Source organism: Mustela putorius, unplaced genomic scaffold (assembly GCF_011764305.1).
Source record: "Mustela putorius furo isolate JIRA1106 unplaced genomic scaffold, ASM1176430v1.1 tig00000813_pilon_pilon_pilon, whole genome shotgun sequence".
NCBI classification, from domain to species: Eukaryota; Metazoa; Chordata; class Mammalia; order Carnivora; family Mustelidae; genus Mustela; species Mustela putorius.
Window position 1 is genome coordinate 6468763 of NW_025421485.1, and position 13017 is coordinate 6481779.

The 13017-nt window shown below is 50.7% G+C and overlaps 1 protein-coding gene across 1 annotated transcript; it reads right to left on the minus strand.

Moving 5' to 3' along the window:
• Positions 1-6882: 6882 nt before the first annotated feature.
• On the minus strand, positions 6883-9297 carry ID2 (inhibitor of DNA binding 2). Its single transcript, XM_004745748.3, has 3 exons — positions 8829-9297; positions 8459-8522; positions 6883-7648 (listed from the first exon to the last, which is right to left on the minus strand). The coding sequence occupies exons 1-2, from the start codon at positions 9174-9176 to the stop codon at positions 8466-8468; spliced, it is 405 nt and encodes a 134-aa protein (XP_004745805.1). The 5' UTR covers positions 9177-9297; the 3' UTR covers positions 6883-7648; positions 8459-8465.
• Between the last annotated feature and the right edge of the window lie 3720 nt (positions 9298-13017).

Here is a 13017-nt window from a genome sequence, read left to right on the forward strand (position 1 = left end):
CTCTGTTTTACCCCCTGCCGTCCTCCATCAGCAGCCATGTCAATTGGTTTATCCACTTTATTTCTCTGCAAATACAAACATATATGAATCTCTATGTGTATATTATGGTTTTCTTCTTCCTCTTTTTAAAGAGAGAGAGAAAGTGCACGAGTGGAGGAGGAGGAGCAGAGGGAGAGAGAGAGAATGCCAAGCAGGCTCCGCTCTCAGCACAGAGCCCGACGGGGGGCTCGATCTCACACCCTGAGATGATCTGGGCTGAAATCAAGAGTTGGTTGCTTAGCTGACGAAGCCACCCATATACCCCTAAAACTTGCCTCTGACACAAAAGTTAGCCTGCTACGTACACTATCCTGCCCTTGACATTACACCCTGGAAAGCCCACATCAGTGTAGAGAGAGCCCTTCCTCTTCACAAGGCAGCGTCAGGATGTTCCACCGATTTTCTGACCCGCCCCTGCTGCCCTGGTGGACAGTTACGTTGTTTCCGATCATTTGCCCACTGGGTGAAGGAGTAAACGCATACACAGTCCTGCTGGCCGGTGTCCAGTTCCTCCGCATATGGGTGGTGCCTTTTTATCATGGATAAGATTGTTCCCCCGCAGTCTTGTCAACAAAGTGTATGGACGCTTTTGGGCCGCTGTCCGTCTGCTGAGTGAGAGCTGGTATCTGATGTCATTTCCACGCGTACTGAACTTACTACAAACAAAACATACCACCTGTTTCTGTGTGTAAAGGCCAACGTATTACTTCACTGTGAGTTCTTTCTCTTGTGCCGTTGGACTTGTTCTCTTCAATTTTCAGGACATACGTATGTGTGGCACATTAGCCTGACTAAAGGCTTGTCGGACACTTCGGCGTGTCTCATGTTCAAGTTCAAATCACCTGTTCCGCACTCCCCTCTGTTGCGCGACCTTAGGTAAAGTCTGCCTGCGTGTCCGACTTTCCCAACCCACCCTCTGGGTCCTACCTTGATTTCATCGCTGTGAGCCTTTATCTCTCTGTGCTGTATTTTGGGTTATTTCCCCTGATCCATCTCCCAGTTCTCAAATTCTCTCTCTAGTAGCTTAAAATTTTTTTCTCTGGTAAAATGCACATAACATAAAATGAACCATCTGAATTATTTTTAAGTATTGGTATTAAGTACATTCCATGGTATTAAGTACATCCATCCATGGTATTAAGTCCGTTCATGTTGTGGTGCAATCATCACCGCCATCCATCTCCAGAACTCTTTCATCTCGCCGTGCTGAAACTCTGCACCCATTAAGCTCCCCCTTCTCCCCTCCCCTGGCACCCACTCCTGTACTTTCTGTCTCTGTGATTTTGACCCACAGAGAAATGGAATCACATGATACTTGTCTTTCTGTGGCTGGCTTACTTCACTTCGTATCATGTCTTCAAGGCTCGTCTTACAGCAGATGTTGGAATTTCCTTCCTGATTAAGGCTAGTATTTCATTGTCTCTCAACTGTTGATGGACACTTGGGTTGCTTCCGTGTTTTAGCTATTGTGCATAACGCTGCTGTGATCATGGACGTAAATATTTCTTTGAGACCCTGCCTCAATTCTTTTGGATATATACCAGAAATGGAATTGTTGGAGCATATGGTTATTCTACTTTTCAATTTTCTTGAGGGGATGCCATACTGATCTTCACAAAGACTTCATTATTTTACATTCTTTCTAGGAGTGCACAAGACTTCCAACTCCTACACATCCTCCCAATGCTCGTGATTTTCTGTTTTATTGTGTTTGTTTTTATAGTAGCCACCCTAATGAATGTGAAATGTCATTACGGTTTGGATTTGCATTTCCCTAGTGATTAGTGATGCTGATCTTCTGTTCATGTTTTATTGGCCATTCACATGTATCCTTTGGAGAAATATTTATTCAAGTCCTTTGTCTATTTTTGAATTGGGTTGTTTGATTTTTGTTGTTGAGTTTTAGGAGGCCTCCATATATGTGGGCAATTAATCCCTTATCAGATCTACGATTTGCAAAGATTTTCTCACATTCCGTGATTTACCTTTCTGCCCTGTTGATGGTGTCCAGTGAGGCACGGTTGTAAATTTTGCTGAAGTCCAGTTTTTATTTTTGTTGCCTGTGCCTTTGGTGTCATATCAAAGAAAGCATTGTCAATTCCAATGTGGTGAAGCTTGTGCCATATGTTTTCTTCTAAGGCTTTTATAGTTTGAGCCATTATGTGTAGGTCTTAGATGCATTTTGAGTTTATTTTTTGTATGTGATGTTAGAGAAGGGTCTGACTTTGTTCTTCTGCATGTAGATCTCCCGTTTGTTGAAAAGACTGGGCCTTCTCTATTAAATGGTCTGGGCATCCTTGTTGAAAATCATTTGGCCACATATATGAGGCTTTATTTCTGGATTCTGTAGTCTATTCCATGGGTCAGTGTGTTTGTCCTTATACTGTACCACACTGTTTGGACTGCCGTAGCTTTATAGTAAGTTTTGAAGCCAGGGACTGTGAGTTCTCCAACTTTGTTCTTCTTTTTTCAGTATCACTTCTGCTCTTCAGGGTCCCTTAAAATTCCATATGAATTTTAGGATGAATTTTTCTATTTCTGCAAAAAATGTCACTGGGATTTTCACAGGGATTGCACTGAATCTGCAGATTGCTTTGGGTGGAATTGACATTTTAACAGCATTAAAATCTCCAATTCATGAGCATGGGATGTTTTTCCATTTATTTATGTCTTCTTTAATTTCTTTCTGCAACATTTCGCAGTTTTCAGTGTGCAAGTCTTCACTTCCTTGGCTAGATTAATTCCTAAGTATTTTATTTATTTTGATGGCATTGTAAATGGAATTGTTTTCTTACTTTTACTTTTTAAAAATAGGCTCCATGCCCAGTGTGGAGCTCGAACTCAGGACCCTGAGATCAACAGTCCTTTGTTCTCCGGACTGAGCCAGCCAGGCCTCCCATCCCTGGAATCGTTTTCTTAATTTTCTTTTCAGACGTTCATTGTTACCATCTAGAAACGCTCTACGTGTTTTAAATCTGGGTTTTAACCTTCCATTGGGTTTTCAATTTCAGTGATTGTACCTTGCGATTTTCTTATGTTTTTAATTAGTTCTTTGATTTCTTCTCCTGAACCGTTTTAGTTACCCTTACCTTAGAGCCTACAGCTCTTTGGTTTCTAATCTTTCTCTTCATCGTATCTACCAATTTTATTTTTACTGTAGATTGGTTTTCAGTAGGTTATAAAATTTTTAATTGTAAACCTATTTTCAGCAAGTCATTGAATATGAGAATTTTGTGTGGTCGGTATCTAGGGCTTCTGTCTCTCTTTGGAGAAGTTTTGCATTCACTCCTTCCAAACACCCCGTGGGTATCACGGACCAGGAACGATTTTTATGTTAATTTATCAGCATTAGAATTTCTCAAATGAACAGGGCACTATACATTTAAATCTCCATTCCCCAGGAGGGCAGATCTGTGGCTATGGATTCTCAAGGGAGATGTTTCTTTTCCTCCTGAGTTCCAGGGGAGAGATGGGCCTCACCATGATCGCCCTGGATGAAGGATAATTTTCTTTTCAGTCCACACTGTAACTCTGATCACCGGCCTTCGAGAACGGTCTCACTTCCAACGCCCTGCTTCACGGGGAGCGAAACCTTGTCTCTAGTTCTTGCTGGGTCAATGTCTGCACGCTGGGGTTGGTGCCCTCCTTCAGGAAGCGCCCCCCCCCCCCAGGTCCTCACACTGATGTTCTGTTCGCTCTCAGTATCAGCACTAAACAAAATACCTGTATTTTGTCATCTCTGTCTCAGATGATCTTTATGAGGAAACAGACGTTCAAAACCTGAGCAGAACCATCACCCAGAAAGAGAGTCCGGGCTGGGAGGCCCCGTTCCTGGAGCAGAGGGCGGTGAGCCAGGCTGACAGGGCTTTGGAGAGTTCTGGAGCTGCACAACCACAATGTGGAAGGCCTGTAAATAATTATCCTTGAACAACAACAAATGCTTTATTGATAAGAACGCTCTTCCTTATTAACTTCCACATCTTTGTCCACAGAAGCCCCTTCACCATTCAAGTAAAACCCTGGTCAGGGTCTGTGCACGGACTGCTGTATGTCCTTCCTTACGCCCTTCATATCTGTGAGTCCAGTTTCTATAGAGCAGAGAGACCACGTGTTTGCCTGCCTTCGAGGATTTATCCATGGCTTTGAGAATTAAAATTAAATGAAAACTGACCTGCACATTTATTGTTTGAGGTCAGTGTGACCTTGATTCCAAAAACAGATAAGGACAGCACAAGAAAAGAAACCACAGGCTGTATTTTATTCTAAAAAATTCCAAGTAAAATGTTGGCTAACAGAATCCGACAGTGTATGTGCGAAGTAATCATACATCATGTTCAAGTAGGATTAAGTACAGAAATGTAAGGCTCATTCATGTCAGAAAAATCAGTGTAATCACTAGAGAAAAGTAGAATCAATAAATAGAATAAAAATGTTTTACCAAATGTGCTCCCAAATTGTGATTCAAAATCCACCCCCCCCAAACCATCTAACAATTAAAGGGTTCTGCCCAAAATGGATCAAAACTCTCTATTACAACAACATCCTAGAGTCAGGTCATGCATGAGGAGAAAGCCTGACTTATTTTCATCAAGATCTGGACTAAGAGAAGGATGCTGGGTTTCACCCCATATTCCTTTAATGCAACAGTGGAGCTCCTGGGTAATATTATTAAGCACTTCAGGAAATATAAAATAAAATAAATGTAAGGAAAAGAGAAGGGAAAACTCTCTGGCTTTCATTTAGCTTCCCAATTTATTTCTCTCCATAATGAAGTCATAATATCTTGGAGTCTGGGGGTGATGTCTGATACTTGCATTAAAATCCAAGACAGCAGGGAGTGTAGAATTGGTAGTAGACACTCGTTTGCAAAAGGGGATCCTAAGTTAGGACGCGGTACAGACGACCTAAGAGTCACACGTGGAAACGACTGTACACATATCAGAGAGGCGATCTTTCACCAACGTTCGTTATCCAAACGCCGGATCTCCCCTACGATTTCTCCCCCATCGCTGGGGCCCGGGGACCCCCGCCCGCGAGCCGCCTTCCCCGCGCCGGCCAGCAGGTGGCGCCCGGCCTCCACCGGCCGGACCCCGAAGGGCAGCCCGCGCTCCGCCGCGGAAAGTCTCCTCCGAAAGGCGCCCCTTTTCCTGGACGCCGCTGCTGCTCGGGGTCGTCGTCCAAACGTGGCAAGCGGCGCCCGGCGCCCGGTGACCGCGCAGGCGCTCGATAGGGCCCCGCCCGCACCGCTTCCTCCGGGAAGCCCGCGAGCCCCTGCAGAAGCCCCTCGGTCCGAGTCGGAGCCCCTCGCCCCGGCGAGCGGAGCACCGGCCTCCGAGGCTGGGGGTGTCCGGGGGTCGGGGGGCTGCGCCCGAAGAAAAGGACGGGGTGGGGGCGGGCGGGCAGCGACGGGTCCTCGCGCTTCCCGCCGCCGCGCGGCCCGACGACAGGTGGCCGACTCAGGTGCCCGGTCCGGAAGGCGGCCGCCGGGGTGACCCGCCTCCCCCCCCGCCCCGCCCCGGTGCGGCAGGCCGAGCGGCGTCCCCGGTGGTATGACTGTCAACCACCACGACGGCCCGGCTCCAAGCACGCGCTCCCCGGCGGCGTGGACGCGGAACGGGGCACGGGGGGGCGCCCGGCAAGGCCGCCCCGCCCGGCTCGCCGACGCCCGCCCGGGAGGAGGGAGGGTCTCGGGCGCCACCGCCGCAGGGGATGCGGGAGGCCGGCGAGGCTGGGCGGCCGGCCCGAGGCCGCCCCTCCACACCTGGCCCCGCGCTCCCCTGGACGGATTCCGTGTCCGGGCCGGAAACGCCACCGCCGCCAGGGCAGACTCGGCGGCGCCACCCAAACACCTGCTGGGCCGGGCCGGCGAGCGCGGCCCCAGGTGAGACGCCCGTCCCCACCCGCCCGGCCTCCCGCCTTCCTCCTCCGGGTCCCACCCACCGGGGCCCGGCCCTCCAGAACCTCCCTCCCCGCCCTCTCACGCCTAAGTTCTGTCTTCCAGGTGTGGGAACATGTGTCTACGCAGGAATCTTAGGCACGTATTCGCGTTAACTGCGTGTTTAAAGCGGGGTCCCAGAGCTGCCAGGGGAGGACCGCAGTGGAAAGAGGCCGCAGGTTCTTCCTGGGACTCAGAAGGCCGGTCTCCTTTCCCTCCCTCGGCAGTCCGGCAGTCCGGGGGTGCAGTCAAGGGTGAAGGGCGATTTAACAGCCACCTGTCTTGGAAAGTGGGCCCCACCCCAGCCCTGTCCGCCGCAGGCTGGGTGCGCTACAGGTGGAGGAGGTACAGGTTAACTCGGGAGGCTGGCAGAGCGCGGGGCCCTCTTACAGCTTTACTTCCCGCTGGCGCAGGGTCGCGGCGGCCAACAGTGAGGGAACACCCGGGGGTCTTTTCTGACTTTCCCGGAAAGGAAATCTTTTAAACCATGTCCTGAACTCCTGTGGACTTTTTCCTTCTGATTCACAAGCAATTTCATATCCTCCAAAAGTATCTGAACACCTACTCAGACAGGTAGTCCTTCCAGACTCCACATTTATTTTGGGTGATCTAACCCCTAGAAGTCCGGGCCACAGCAATTTCTTGGTTTGAAACACAGCCCCAAGCCTTAGAACTAATATTTCCCTGCAGACTAAGAGAAACTTGTGTTTACAGACTTCCCAGCTGGGTCAGCTCTTCTGAAATGCCCGAAGCAGGCCTTTGCCCCCCAAGTGCTGGCTCAGACCACACATAGATAAGAAGTTTCTCGGCACCCAAGTTCTACGGCTTCCGGGGCGGCGGGAGGGATGGAGAAGGGGTTAAATTAACTAGAGAGAGAGAGATCTTAAAAACCATTCAGAATTCAGGTATTGACTTCAGACATGTTTATTATAATCTTATACAGTCTACATAAATTTGAACTTGTATTTATTTGGGTTGTTCAGTTATAACATAGCATAATAAAAATCAAAGCACTGGTCCTCTGAAATAAAGCAGGCAATCACCATTCAATAAACACACGATTTATTTTGTATAAAAGGGTTAAGTTTACAACTAAACTTTTATAAAAAGTTTAGCATGAATAAGTACATCATTACACTTTGTATGCAGAAATACACATCTCTGCCACTATACAAAAAAACTCTAATTAAAGAGTTCACAAGGTTTCACTCAATATATATATATATTTATATATAAATATATACACAGCATTCAGTAGGCTTGCGTCAAAAAGGTAATTTCTGACCAAAAGACTTCATCTAAGTAACTGAATACTGGATCCTTCTGGTATTCACGCTCCACCTTTGAAAAAAGGCAAAGTCTGCTTAAATTGGGAAATTCCTTGTGATTTTAACGTTTTCGCTCCCCATGGTGGGAATAGTATATAAAGAAAACCTTCCAACTGCAGAAAGGGCATTTAAAAGTCTTTTTCATAAATAACTAATATCACAGTCCAGGTCAGAGAACACCCTGGGGAAGATGATCACTCTTAGTTTTCCTTCCATTTTTTTTTTTAAAGGTCCATTCAACTTGTTGTTCTCCTTGTGAAATGGTTGAAAAATAAGAAGTTCAGCGCCTGAAAAGATCCTGTGGATTCGTTGTTGTTGTGCAAAGAAAAAGAAAAGTCATGAACACCTGCAAAAGATTGGGGGAGAGGCATGTTTTAGGAGAATGGAACCTAAGGGCAGAGGCGGGCAGACTGGCGCCAGGAGGAAGCCGCAGTTTGAACATTTAACCACCAAACACTCAAAGATTGGGCAAACCCTGGCGTCCAGATGCAACACACACTCTCGGCCTCGACAGCGAAAATTAAACATGAAAATAGCAGAGACTCAAGGGAAAAACTTCCCAACGCAATCTCCTATTTGGATCTCCAACAGCCGTGCTCACAGGCGCCAGTCTGCTTCTTGTAACAATTATTTGATTGAAAACAGCCCTTTGGTTAACAGATAGGGAAGTCGGAATCCCACATCACAGGGTCAGGCGCAGGGAAGCAATGCTCTGGCCAGCCCAATCTCCACGGGCTCCGGTTTTAGGGAAGGAGGATCTCTGTGGAATTTGTGGCGATAAGATTAATTAGATGGAGGTTAGTACCTCATAGTACCAGAGCAACGGCAGAGTGGAGCCAGGCCGTGACGTGTGTGGCAGAAGCCAGGACGCCTTTTCCTCAGCCGCTTTCCTAGGAAGTTAACTGGGTATTTTTCGTTTCTTTTTTATGTTAAAGGAAAATGTGCTGTGATCTTGAGTGACCAGAGCCAGGAGCCCCCTCAGACGCGGTTTACGAAGACAGCGGGCTGCGTGTAATACCCCTAAGTACACATTCATTTACTAACCCCCCAATTTTGCAGAGACACAAAGCACCTCCCCACACAAATAAAAACACACGCGGGCGCACACACACACTCCAAGAGGCAGTTTACCAGGGAGGCGCGAGCAAACACTCACCATTGATTCAGCCACAGAGCGCTTTGCTGTCATTTGACATTAACTCAGAAGGGAATTCAGAAGCCTGCGAGAGAAAGGGGATGAAAGGCGGTGTTAGACAATCTTAAGGAAAAGGGGCCCTTTTTTTTTTTTTTTAAGGAGCCCACAGAACAGCAACTTTCATTAAACACGTTTATGCTAAGATTCAGAATCACAGTTGCATTAACGTGTCAGAACTTATCAGCGATTTCACCCACGACTCAATCTATAGCAGATTTGTTTTTTTTTTTTTATAAAAGTTAATTAGCTCATCTGTAAGTCCCGGACTGCGGCCGTCTCGACAATGGGTCTGCCGCTGGCCGCGGGCGGGGGCACCGGGAGCACGTCTTACCTGCAAGGACAGGATGCTGATGTCCGTGTTTAGGGTGGTCAGCGGCGTCCTGGACGCCTGGCTCTGCCCAGGTCGCTGGTGGTGCAGGCTGACAATAGTGGGGTGCGAGTCCAGGGCGATCTGCAGGTCCAAGATGTAGTCGATGACGTGCTGCAGGATTTCCATCTTGCTCACCTTCTTGTTCTGGGGGATGCTGGGCACCAGCTCCTTGAGCTTGGAGTAGCAGTCGTTCATGTTGTACAGCAGGCTCATCGGGTCGTCCACGGGGGTTTTGCTCCGGGAGATGCCCAGGCTGTGGTCCGAAAGGCTGTTTTTCCTAACGGACCTCACCGGACTGAAGGCTTTCATGCTGACCGCGCGCGGGGAAGGAGAGACCGGGAGGGAGCGGGCTGCCTAGGAGCTCAGGCCGCCGCCGCCTGCGGAGCTTCCTGCGCTCGGCACCGGGCTCGGCTCAGAATGAAGCCGGGCGCCTGGCGGGGCGGCTTTTATCGGCACTCGCCGGGGGCGCACGATCCGGCTTCCCTGCATCCCCATTGGTGGAAGGCGGCGCGTCCATCAGGCCGCGCGGGCGCCCCCATTGGCGGACGCGGGCGCGGGGCGAGCGCTCGGTCCTTCCGCGTTCGCAGCCAATCCCCGTGGGGTGGGCGGGGCGGGGGCCAGCCCAGCTGGGGTGGTAAATAGAGTACAGTAAGCGCGGGGCGGGAGGGGAGCGGAGAGGCCCGGGAGGCCGGTGGGGGAGGGACGGCGGGGAGACCCCAGGAATCCAAATGTGCATCTTTATTTTAATGCCAGTGGTGAGCCAGAACCCTTGCCCGAGCGTGTCCCCCGACGAAGCCTTCCCCGCCCTGGAGGTTTCAGGAACCCTAAAACCACAGCGCCGCGGGCGAGTTCCGCACAGCAGAGCGAAAGTCACGGTTCCCGCGACCCACGGGATGTCATCAGAGAGGAAGCATTTCTGCAGAAAGTAGAAACGCAGAGACGTTTGCCGTCGCCAAGGGACGTGTGTAGAGTTCGGTCTCCGAAGATAAGACTGAGCCTGGTCAAAACACAACAAAACACGAGACGCCCACGCGCGCCCTCAACGACAGGTTTAGTGTGGGATCGTGCGACCCGGAGCGACACGGGAGGCGTTACTGGTAAACTCAGTAAAATGGGTGCTTATTGGAACCGCGCCGATCGCTGTGGAGCTCGGAGAGGCCGGACGCTTTCCAGGGTTCCTCTTGTAGAACAGGCAGGGCTACTGTAATGATCCTATTAATCGGAAATCATTAGGGAAATTGGCATACCGAAGCTGTATTTACATACGTTGCCCTTGAGAGGCTGCAGGTCTGTGAACTTGCAGTGTGGGTGGCAAAGTGAGGTGATTAATTATGCGCAAATCCTGATTTCTGGTGTCGCATTCTAGCATTTAAACAGTATTTTTAAAGTTTTGTGAAAGGCAGGTGGCCCCAGCCAGTGACCGACATCTTCACACTATCAAAAATAAAAATCCTTTCATGGGTGATGTTGGAAATCATTTCAGCCCTCGTCCTGGGCGCAGTTTCACGTTTGGTTTTTTTCCCTTGTTTTCCCTCCATAAATCCTGAAGAAGCTATTCCTGTTGTCTAAAGTTTGCAGCCACTTACTTAAGGCCTTTTCAGTTAATTCAGACAATTCTAGTCTCACTGAAGACTACAGTACAGGAGCCTTGTTCTGAAAATCCTATTTCCCCAGAATACAAAAAGCTCGAAAACCTAAGGAAAAACTCATTGTTGTCAGCATCTTGTTTAGTAGTCTTTTCAGTCGCCACCTTCTTTGCATTTAGGAAAGAGGAAGGGGGCAGAAGAGGAGAAAAAGCAAAGCTTGATCATGGGGAACCTGTAGTTTGTCCTTCAATTAATGATTAATTTCTCAGCTGGTGGGCCAGTCTCTGACACCAACTGCAACTGCATGCCCGTCCCAGGGTTTCTCTTTAGGGAGGCAGTGGGTCCTGCTGAGGTGCCTGTCACTTTGAGAAAACCAAGCCACCTCATTTTGGAGGATGGAGGTGGATGGCTTCCTGACCACCATAGGATTCAGCTGAGGATTCAGCTGAGAGCTGTCCTGCGGCAAATGCTGCTGGCTACCCTGTTCCGGAGTGTTCGATGAACAGCCTCTCTTCTGATATTAAGTCTGGAAATGATTTAATCCTGAGTCCCCCACAGTTCGAGCCTTTTGATGTACTTTGTGTGCATGTGTTTCTGTCACATACGTGCCACAGTGGAACAGATTTTGTTTTGACACTATTTTGGTTCATGATGTTATACTTTGACTATTTTACAATAATAGCCAATGTAAACAAACATCTTTGGGATTCTCAAATTATTACTTGTGATTCTTGGACATTGCAGCTCTGCGATACTGACGCATTCCTAGCTTTTTCCAAGGACACCGTATGTTAACAGCCGTGCCAGCCTCATTACCCCAGCAGCCAGGCTCCGGGCTGGTTCGTAATGAGCGTTGTACCGTATTACTTTGCACACTCGCAAAGTTGATGAAGCCAGTGTCTTCTCCCATGATCGCTTTCTGTTGCCTGATGCCGTGAAACTGCTCAACGTGGTGAAAGTTTCGTGGTCTCTTTCTTTAGCGGCCATGTCAGAGTCCGGTCGGCCTGACCGTGTTGGATTCGAACGGCACGCTGCCCGGCTCGACGTTCATTTAAAGATCATTTTAAGGGGATGAGGAGGTCGTATAAGTTAATGATTAAAAAAAGGCCTGAGTTCCTAGGGCATCTGTGTCTGCAAGCCCAAGACGAAATTACCTTTGAGATGATGCTTCCCTGGAGAAAATCGTGTTGGAGCATTTTCGGGGTGGGGGTACAAGGCATTAAAAAATCTGTCCATTGGTGTCTCTGTGGATTCGCAGTTGAGGCCTCTAAAGTTCACATGGTCCCAGCTGCAGAAAGGGCCCTGGATTTGCTCGATCCGTGGGTGGCGGGAAGGTGTGAAGGGCTTCCGGTGGGGGTGGAGATACCGTCCCCGAGGCTTACTCACCGGGGCGCCCCCCCCCCCCCCCCGCCGCCGCCCCGTTTCAAGCCGCACGCCTACCCTGGAAGTTCCCCTGACCGGGTTCCAGGCTCGCTCGCACAGCCTCCCTCTCCGGCCGCGTCCAGCCCCTCGCCGTAATCAGAAGCAGCTCCGGGCCGGGCGCGCCGGGCCTCCGGGCCGCCTTTGCAATCCCCGCGTGATGCAACGGGGGGCGGGAGGAGCCTGCGGGGGGCGGGCGGCGGGGGGGCTCCAGGTCCTCCCCGCACATCTGGCGCAATCGGGAGCGCTCGCCTTTCTTCCCCCTGGTTTTGTTCTCACAGCTGTGTCCATTCCGGCCCGTGACCCCCCGAGTGATCCCTGACAGGTGATGAATTGGCAGCGGCGGCGGCGGCGCGCGGGCCAGGCCGCGGCGGGGCCGGAGCCCGAGCCCCGGAGCAGACTCTCTGGCGCCAGGCGCGTGACGCCGCCCATTCACGCCGCCCTGCAGCCTTGTCCTCGCGGCGCCGCTCAGGCGGCTGCCATGGCAACCGCGCCGTCACTCAGCGCGCGCGCCCAGCTGATCAATGCCTGCGAGGCCCGGCCGTCCCAGGCTCGCCCCGGCCCGGCCGCCCGGCCCGCGCGCACCTGCAGCCGCCGCACGTCTTAAGTTTCGAGCGATTTGGGGGAAGGAAAGAGGACCGAGAAGAACAGGAAAGGGGGGGCGGGGTGGGAGTCCGGGGAGAAGAAAAAAAGCCGAGAGAGGGAGAAGAAAGAAATCTTCTTTTGCCGACAGAGGCATAACGTGGCTTAGAGGTTGCCAAAGCAAGAGGTTTTGCTTGATTTTGTTTGTTTTTGCAACCGAGGCGTTCAGGGTGGGGCTGGCGCGAGGGAGGAAACGGATGGGGAGAAGGTGACCGTCTTAGCGGATGGCGAGATTTATTTATTCCTTTGGATCTTCGCGGGGATGACCTCGATGCTGGACTCCTAAAAATACATATGAAGGACCCCCACCCCGCCCCCACGGTCCCCGCTCTCCCCGCCTGGCTCCGCGGAACCCTGGGAGGTTGCACTGAAAAACCATCCGCTTTTTCAAGAACAGCCCCCACCGGCCCTGCGCCCCGGGGGAGGGGGAAGGATGTGCGGCCGGGGCCGCGGCTCCGAGCGGTGACGCGCCGGCCGACCCGCGTCTGCGCCCTCATTACCAC

Bases quoted from the DNA above. Each gene is read 5' to 3' on its own strand.
- ID2 (XM_004745748.3), bottom strand. From the start codon at position 9,176: ATGAAAGCCTTCAGTCCGGTGAGGTCCGTTAGGAAAAACAGCCTTTCG. The intron at 8,523-8,828 runs GTAAGACGTGCT...TTTCTCTCGCAG, and splicing joins TCAGCATCCTGTCCTTGCAG to GCTTCTGAATTCCCTTCTGA.